The 10,000-nt window shown below is 36.6% G+C and overlaps 1 protein-coding gene across 1 annotated transcript in view; it reads right to left on the bottom strand.

Moving 5' to 3' along the window:
• The window catches only part of LOC135090459 (alpha-amylase 4N-like), a 48,272-nt gene that overhangs the window by 36,405 nt on the left and 1,867 nt on the right, over nt 1-10,000 (bottom strand). The window contains exon 2 of the mRNA XM_063987197.1: nt 7,438-7,583. Coding sequence (XP_063843267.1) covers nt 7,438-7,583 — 146 coding nt within the window. The remainder of the gene's footprint in view (nt 1-7,437; nt 7,584-10,000) is intronic.

Raw genomic sequence — 10,000 nt, forward strand, 5'->3', positions numbered from 1 at the left:
AGAACAAACTAAATATTAGTTACTACTATATAAAAAAAAAAAAATAGGAAGTAGATGTGTGCGGATTTAGGTAACTCTTGTTTGACATGGCAAGCTGAAAGCCCACGAGGAGAGAGCCTGCCTGCCTCGAGTTGCAGTCGCCAGCCAGCCGCCTTTCAAATCCTATCTCCGCCACACTACCGTTTGCAAGCACAGAACCTGGATAACAGCAATCTCTGCTATGAAACACGACCAGCCACTGACTTGGAACGCCCTGTGACACCAACTCACCACCGATCCTAGCCGTCACAGCTAAGTTGTCTGTTATTTATAATTATATTTAACGATGCATTCTGTGATTGTGTGTTAGCTGGGAGAGCATAAGAGTGATTGTCAAGGTCTAAAAAGTTTCCGCAATTTCTTCTAGTAGCCTGAGGATGTCCCTGAATATAAAAGATTCCATTATTATTTTTCAGTGACCTAAGTATATCTAACAAAAGAAAATATCTGTGAATATAGTTTAAATTTAACAAATTTAAGTTGGAAAATATCCCTTCAGTAAATTCAAATTTCTTCTTAAATGTTATTAATCTTAGCATATGTTTTTTGAATTTTGAATAATTTATCTAGGAATGATGGCCAGGTACAACCACAAGATCTGCATAATTTTTGGTAACAAATTATGAGAGTTAACATAGATTTGATCGTGAATTTATGTCATAGTTTTTGATAGAGTAATAGTTTGATTAGCAATATGTTGCCTCCAATTTAAGTTGTCATCTATTAAAAACCCCTAAAAATTTTGTTGTGTGAACATGAAGGACAATTTTCCTGTGAGAGAGAGAGAGAGAGAGAGAGAGAGAGAGAGAGAGAGAGAGAGAGAGAGAGAGAGAGAGAGAGAGAGAGAGAGAGAGAGAGAGAGAGAGAGAGAGAGTGTGTGTGTGTGTGTGTGTGTGTGTGTGTGTGTGTTTATGTCTATGTGTGTGTGTGTGTGTGTTTATGTCTGTGTGTGTGTGTGTGTGTGTGTGTGTGTGTGTGTGTGTGTATGTGTGTGTATATATATATATATATATATATATATATATATATATATATATATATATATATATATATATATATATATATATATATATATATATATATATATATATATATATATCAGTAATGGGCACCGCAAACTAAAAAAAAATCACTTCCGCAAAACACAAATCAGCAAACCTACAACCTACTTTCCACAATCACAAATTCGCAAACCTCCTGACATTTACTTTTTCGCAACCAGAAATCCGCAAACCGCCAACCATTCCTTAATATCTTTCTTTTTTTTTTTACGATATAAGCATTAAAACACGGTTAAAAGAACTTAAAACGGTAGATCAATCAATTATTATATAGATAAATAATAAATGTGTTGATTAACTTTTAATCTTATCATTATCATTATATTTTTTTTATTTTATTTTATTGTTATGGTACCTAGGTTGTGCCCTGCCTTGGCTACCCACCTGCTCGGTGGAAAAAGACATTAAATACATTATTAATTCAAGACATTTACTGAGTCACAGTAATATTTAAATTGATAACATAAATGCAAAAAGTTAACTTACTTAAGGCACCGGAAACGTTCACTATAGCACTAGAGTCGACACACCAGACAGGGTGCAGGTGTGGATGACTGAAGGACTAAGCAGCAGCACTAAGCACTAAGCAGCACTGCAAGGTTGCCAACAAAAAATTTCGCAAGGCGCTAGCATAAGGAAAAAAAAGTTCTACATTATAGGTGAACATACTGAAATATGACACTAAACGGGACAAATAAAGGGCGCTAGTTATGTAATAAGAAACATAAATGTTTAACACTAGATTATTATGAAAATCGTTAGATTTAGCGTTAAAAGCGCTAAGTTGCCAACATTAGACCTGAGCTAAAGGCTTCTAGTTGCCAACTTTACAGTTCAGATATGGCAGATTTTGGAAACTCAAAATAAGCTTGTGCTTGCTTTACCACGTGGTTTGCAGGTATGATTATGTTTGCGGAAATACTTCCGCACACACAAATCCGTAAATATGCGGGCATTTTGTCGCAAACGCAAATCCGCAGACAAAAAAAAAAAATTCGGAGTTTGAGGTTTGCGAAAGTGATTGCAGAAGTGCCCAGCTCCGGTATATATATATATATATATATATATATATATATATATATATATATATATATATATATATATATATATATATATATATATATATATATATATATATATATGACTACTTAACTTCCAAAGTGGAGCACATTCTGACTCTCTTCCCTTTTGCAGAGATCTCCATTCTTGGAGACTTCAATGTTCACCACCAGCTTTGGTTTTCCTCTCCCTTCACTGACCATCCTGGTGAACTAGCCTTCAATTTTGCTATCCTCTACGATCTAGAGCAATTGGTGCAACATCCTACACGTATTCCTGACCGTCTTGGAGATACGCCCAACAATCTTGACCTTTTCCTAACCTCTAATCCTTCTGCTTATGCTGTCACCCTCTCTTTTCCGTTGGGCTACTCTGATCACAATTTCATACCTGTATCTTGTCCTATCGCTCCAATCGCTCCTCAGGATCCCCCTAAGCGAAGGTGCCTCTGGCGTTTTGCCTCTACTAGTTGGGGGGACCTGAGGATGTATTTTGCTTATTTTCCATGGAATGACTACTGCTTCCGTGTCAGAGACCCGTCTTTGTGTGCCGAGCGCATAACAGAGCAGAAAGTGTCTGGCATGGAGGCGTACATTCCTCACTCTTTTTATCGACCTAAACATTCCAAACCTTGACTTAATACTGCTCGTTCTCGTGCTATACATGACAGAGACATGGCGCACAAAAGGTACTTAAGCCTTCCATCACCAGAATCTCATGCACTATATATTTCTGCCCGGTACCATGCCAAGTCTGTTCTCCAACTACCCAAAAACTCCTTCATTAACAGGAAGTGTCAAAATCTTTCAAGATCTAACTCCCCTGATGACTTCTGGCATCTAGCCAAAAATATCTCCAATAGCTTTGCTTCTTCTTTCCCTCCTTTATTTCAACAACCAGATGGCACCATTGCTATGCTATCACATCCATTTCTAAAGCTGAACTCTTCCCTCAAACCTTTGCTGAAAACTCTACCTTGGACAATTCAGGGCTTGTTCCTCCTCCACTCTCTGACTACCTCATGCTGCCTATTAAAATTCTTTGCAATGATGTTTTCCATGCCCTCGCTGGCCTAAACCCTCGGAACGCTTATGGACCTGATGGGGTCCCTCCTATTGTTCTCAGAAAATGTGATTCCGTCCTTGCACCTTGCCTAGTCAAACCCTTTCAACTCTGTCAACATCTACCTTTCCTTCCTGCTGGAAGTTAGCCTACATTCAGCTTGTTCCTAACAAGTTCCTAACAGTTCTAATCTCTCAAACTACCGTCCTATTGCTTTAATTTCTTGGCCATCTAAGGTAAAGGAAGATTCTTAAACATCTATCACTTCACAACCTTCTATCTGATCGCCAGTATGGAATCCATCAAGGCCGCTCTACTATTGATCTTCTGGTTTTCCTTGCTTAGTCTTGGTCATCCTCTTTTAGAGGAAACTTTAGGTGAAACTTTTGCTGTTGCTTTGGATATGTCAAAAGCTTTTGACAGGGTCTGTCACAAAGCTTTGATTTCCAAACTACCCTCCTATAGCTTCTATCCTTCTCTCTGTAACTTCATCTCAAGTTTCCTTTCTGACCGTTCTATTGCTGCTGTGGTAGACAGTCACTGTTCTTCTCCTAAATCTATTAACAGTGGTGTTCCTCAGGGTTCCGTCCTGCCACGCACTCTCTTCTTATTATTCTCTTTTCTTATGACCTTCTAAGCCAAATTTCTTGTCCTATCCACTCTTATGTTGATGATACCATCCTGCACTTTTCTACATCTTTTCATAGACGTCCAACACTTCAGAAAACATTTCACGCAGGGAAGCTACAGAACGCCTGACTTCTGATCTTTCTAAAATTTACAATTGGGGCAGAGCAAACTTGGTATTGTTCAGTGCCTCAAAAATTAAATTACTCCATCCCATCTATCAACTCGACACAACATTCCAGACAACTATCCCCTCTTCTTCAGTAACACTCAACTGTCCCCTTCTTCATTGAACATCCTCGGTCTGTCCTTTACTTATAATCTGAACTGGAAACTTCACATCTCATTTCTAGCCAAAACAGCTTTTATGAAGTTATGCGTTCTGAGACGTCTCCGCCAGTTTTTCTCACCCTCCTAGCTGCTAACTCTGTACAAGGGTCTTATCTGTCCATGTATGGAGTATGCTTCATATGTCTGGGGGGTTCCACTCACACCGCTCTTCTAGACGTGGTGGAATCAAAAGCTTTTCGTCTCATCAACTCTTCTCCTCTAACTGACTGTTTTCAGCCTCTCTCTCATCGCCGCAATGTTGCATCTCTAGTTGTATTCTACCGCTATTTTCATGCTAACCGCTCTTCTGATTTTGCTGACTGCATGCATGTCTCCCCTCTATGCTGTCCACCTCTCTAATGCAAGATTTAACCAGTATTCTGAATGATCCATCTCTTTCTCTGGTAAACTCATTGCAACTCCCTGCTTGCTTCTATATTTCCAGCTTCCTATGACTTAAATTCCTTTAAGAGGGAGGTTTCAAGACACTTATCTTTCAATTTTTGACTACTGCATTGGCGCCGCCGTGATATTGCTGCGAGTGATATGTTGTTATAAATGACGCTGTGTTTTCAGTATGTGGAGCTTTATCTGCATTATTATAGCAAGAAAGAAGACATTAAATTGTTCAGACTTCAATCACTGATGTACATTATATTGTGATGCGAGGTGGACTGATAAGTAACTAAAACAAAGAGGAAACAATCATAGAGGTGCAAGCATCACAAACAATATTACCACAGGCAAAACATTTCAACCAATTCTACACTCAAAGAACAGCTCCCAGACATAAATTCACAAACTATTTACGTACTATGCTAATACGCTACAACAGCCAGTGGGATATGCTACAGCACCCAATAAGTTAATCAAAAAAAAAAAAGTTCATGGGAGCTTCTTGGTGTCAGCCTTTCACGCGAATAGATGAAGTGTCAGTATCATATAACATGCTGCATAGATGATTTTCTCTATATTTTTCTTTAAATCTAAGCGAGACAATGCAACACAACCATCACAATATATTTACATGCATGCACTAGCGAGCTTATTTTAATTGGTTTATTTTTGTCTTTGACGTCACCCCAATATGAGATTCGATTAAATCCATCTCCTTTTTTTTTTTTTTTTCTACAGAATATGCGTAATAACTATTTGCTATTCTTACAATATGGTGGGCTGGGTTAGGTTAAATTGGGCGATAAAATTATTTGCAGTAATGGATTAAGGGATGGTGATGGCAGCCCTGGAATGACTTTTGGGGAGGCTACCATGGGCCCACAGAAAAAGGGATCAAAATGGTATTCAAGTGTTCCACTTAAAAAAAATAAATAAATAAATAAATAAATAAAATAAATAAATAAATAAAGACACCTTTCCTCCAACACTGTTTTTGCATAATTTTTCAAGGGTTTGAGAAATTACTGCGTGTTAATATTGATTATGAAGCCACAAGAAGCTATATATTCCAGTAATTTGATTACTATTTGCTTGTGTAAGTCATAAATATCAGTCGACAAAAAAGAAAATAAATAAATTGTAGCAGAGGAGTTTATGACATACAAATGCGCCAAGACTTATCACATAATTTATCACTTCTAATAGTTAATAGTAAGTGTTAACTGCAGTTCTGATTATATATATATATATATATATATATATATATATATATATATATATATATATATATATATATATATATATATATATATATATATATATATATATATATATATATGTGTGTGTGTATGTATGTATAGAAAGAGAGAGAGAGAGAGAGAGAGAGAGAGAGAGAGAGAGAGAGAGAGAGAGAGAGAGAGAGAGAGAGAGCTTTGCATTACTTTAATTTCATTTGCTTGCATGTGGATCTTACGGAAGACGAACTGGAAATTAAATTCTTGAAATAACTCGTCATATGATCGCCCGCGTTTTTTGGCGCTCTCATGGTCTAACCCAGTTTTCTACCATTTCACTTGATGATTGGCCATGAAAATCTTTACATTTTACCGTTGTCTCTCCTCCTGGTGCAGACATAGGCAGAACAAGCAGGTATAATGGGAAAATGTTGAGGTTGATGAGTGTCGAGCTTATCGGTAGCTGAGCAATGTTTTGCGTGAATTCCAGGAAGGAGGCGGAGCTTAGCGACGTCATGGCCTTTTCCCTTATTCTTTCTTATATTTATATATGTATTATATATACTCGTATATATATATATATATATATATATATATATATATATATATATATATATATATATATATATATATATATATATATATATATATATATATATATATATATATATATATATATATATATATATATATATATATATATATATATATAAGAAAAATAATAATTTTCGAAAGAAAAAAAACATAAAAATGAGCACATTTGCACTATTACATTTGAGATAACACAAGAAATATACACAGTACCCTACCGAATTTCGCATTTAGTCCTAAATTCTTACCATCCGGAGTTTCACGCGCTATCACCCCGAGTTTCGCGTTGCTTTGACAAGTATAAACGTCATTTACTCACTGTTGGCGTCACGCGTATACATACATTTAATCCCGCCTAAGTCGGAGCCTTGTCTCTCTCTCTCTCTCTCTCTGAAAGTAAGAACAATCCTAAGGATTGCTAAGTAGAATGAGACTGATTGAGAATAAAATTGGAATTACGTAATGAGAGTGAAAAAGAGTGAGAAAGGATGAAGAGAAGATAACATAAAATGAATGATGGGAGGAGGGAGACCGCGAGGTATCACTTCTTTCTCTCTTATTTCTAACAGATAAGGGGGAGGGGATGTGACAGGGAGGGAGGTTTCAGACAAGACGAAAGAAGGGAGAAGAAAAGAAAATGTGAGGAAGGGACATGCGGCGGATAGGTGAGCAGCGGCTCGCACAGCTAGTGAGTTTTTGTTTGTTATTCCAATTAATTTTTTATTTAAATTTAAGTGCTCGCACAAATGGCGAGCTCGTCTCGCCAGTTTTGGTTCGATATTCCTATATATATATATATATATATATATATATATATATATATATATATATATATATATATATATATATATATATATATATATATATATATATATATATATATATATATTAAAATTACAGTGCGCTTTTGCATTTGTACATTATGACGACCTTGCATTGTCGCGTAGCTAACTCTATGTAAAAAAATAAATTAGAATAAATAAATAAATAAATAAATAAATAAATAAATATTAAAGATAGCTGCATTATCCACTTACCTTACGCCAACATCATTGCACTGGCGCACCATGTCCACGAACTGGTCTTTAGTGCCTGAACGAGACTCCAGGTCGTAGGACACTGGCTGGTACCGCTGCTTCCAGGAATTATCGGATGACACTGGGTGTTCTTGTGGCGGAGACACCTGACATGAACGAAAGGGCAGGGTCAGGGAAGATTAGATTCTGATGATTAGAGGGGATAGGAAGGTTAATGGAGACTAGTATTAGAGGTAAATTAGAGGAGTAAAGTTTCGGAGATGCTGAAAGAGTAATTTCATTTTAGCAGTGAGTTAGTTAAGTATTTTTATGTAGTACATCTGACGTTTATGTAGTAAAAAGTACAGCCAAGGCCATTCAAAATTCATTCAAGCCTTGATAATGATTATGCCAAACTTTGAGTGTTCCTACTGAGATTCAGTCCCTGCCAACGAGTTTCTCATGGCCAATGCATTCTTTAAACAGTTTTCCTTGATCTTCCGAACTTAGGATTCAGTGCCCGCTGAGGTACTTCTCATGGCCAATTCACTCCACCTTCAAAATCAGTTTTTCATTGAAGGTCGTCCACTTGTACCACCCACATTTACCATGTTCATATATACATCTTTTATACCGTTCATTCCTCGTGGGTTTTGGGAGGAACCGACGAGAGAGAGATAGCTGGAATTTAGGACTCGTTTCGTTAGGCAAGAGGGAGAAAGGTATTATGACAGAGAAAGAATAGAAAATGATTTACTTTCTGAACATATCTCAAAGAAGTTTTTAATCGGAAAAGATATGGGCTACACAGTTAATCATGTAATAGTGTTATTATTTATCATTTACGTATTTCTTCATGTAATGACGCTTCTCGTCCCCCTTTTGTTTTGGCGGGATACCTCCGTGGTGTCTCCCACGCGCCTTGTCCCGCCGCTTCCGCGCTCTGAACAACAATCTGTGTCCTGCCTTGCCTTCTGGCTCGGCGCCGGCGAGCTAGTGTTCACTTGTACCTATCCAGTATCTTTATAATACACGGCAGCCTTTGTACTTCTGAGTTTCCCTGGTACCCTCAGCAGCATCCTGAGCACACTATGTACAACTCTACAACCCTATTACCAGGAAACAAGAATACAAGCAAATAAAACCTTGTACAATCAAGGTAATCCTGAAAATATAGGGAAGTGATAGTAATAATGAAGACAACACTTGCTCGTAGCACAAACACAGTGACTATTTATTTTTTATTTATTTATTTATTTTTTTTTTTTTTCTTATTATAAACTTAATTTTTTGTGACCAAATTTCTCACCGCATACTTAAGTATAGTACTAAATTTCGCTACTGCCACCAATGTTTTGCTGCTATTTTGCACGATTTTTTTTTCTTCCCTAAGTATCTAATAGGCGCTTTTGAGTTCAAAGGAACGCGATGAATCTTATAAACTTTACTCATTACATATGATTTAGAGGTAATTCGATCGCATACAACTTCCATCATTTGAACACAATACTCTTGCAGTAATAAAAAATTACATAATGTTGTAGTCGTCTTTATTCATATAATTTACATTCTAGTATAGGGTATATTATGTCGTTTAGGAGTCGGGAGAAAAAAAAAAAGAGATAGAAAGAAACGAGACGGAGAAAGAAAAAGTGGTTCAAAAGAATCTCCGCAAAAAGATCGTGCATCATAGAACACAGTGAAACTACTCCAAGAAGCAAATATTTATTGAAATGCAGTGTACCTATATTATTCGCTATTTTTGTTTTAATACAAGCAAAAAAAAAAAATTGTTTTCTACATACTGCTAAGATATTATCTAAAAATTTACAATGTTTATTGCATGCATCTCTATTTGAAACAAAAAAACGAGGCATAGAACATTATTATTAATTATTATTATTATTATTATTATTATTATTATTATTATTATGTAAGAGGGCCACTGGCCAAGGGCAATAAAAAAAAAAAGCCCCACTCAAGAACCAGTTCCCACAAGAGAAACTAAACAGAAAAAATCAAATATTGGAGGATGTCTTGTAACCTTCCTTTTGGAAAAGTTGAAGTAATAAGAAGGGGGAAATACAAAAACTTGCAACGAGTTCCAGAATTTATAGGAGCAAGGGATGAATGATGAGAATACTGCTTAACTATTGCATTAGAGAGGTGGACAGAACAGGGATGAAAGAAAGTAGTTTTTGTACAGCGAAGCCGCAGGAGGCATGCAATTAGTAAGATCAGAAGAGTAGTTAGCGTGAAAATAGCGGTAGAACATAACAAAAAAATGCAACATTGCGGCGATGAGAGATGCTGAAGACAATCAGTTTGAAGATGAAAATTGATAAGATGAAACGCTTTTGATTCCACCTTGTCTAAAAAGAGCAGTATGAGGATAACCTCTCCATACAGGTGAAGCGTACTTCATTCATGGACGGATGAGGCCCTTCTACAGAGTTGGCAGCTGGAGGGTGAGCAAAGCTGGCGGAGACAACTCAGAACTCCTAGGTTCAAAGAAACCTTTTTTAAATAGAGATGAGATGTAAAGGTTGCAGTTTACATTGTTAGTAAATGACATACTGGGGAT

Source organism: Scylla paramamosain, chromosome 35, assembly GCF_035594125.1.
Source record: "Scylla paramamosain isolate STU-SP2022 chromosome 35, ASM3559412v1, whole genome shotgun sequence".
Taxonomy (NCBI): domain Eukaryota; kingdom Metazoa; phylum Arthropoda; class Malacostraca; order Decapoda; family Portunidae; genus Scylla; species Scylla paramamosain.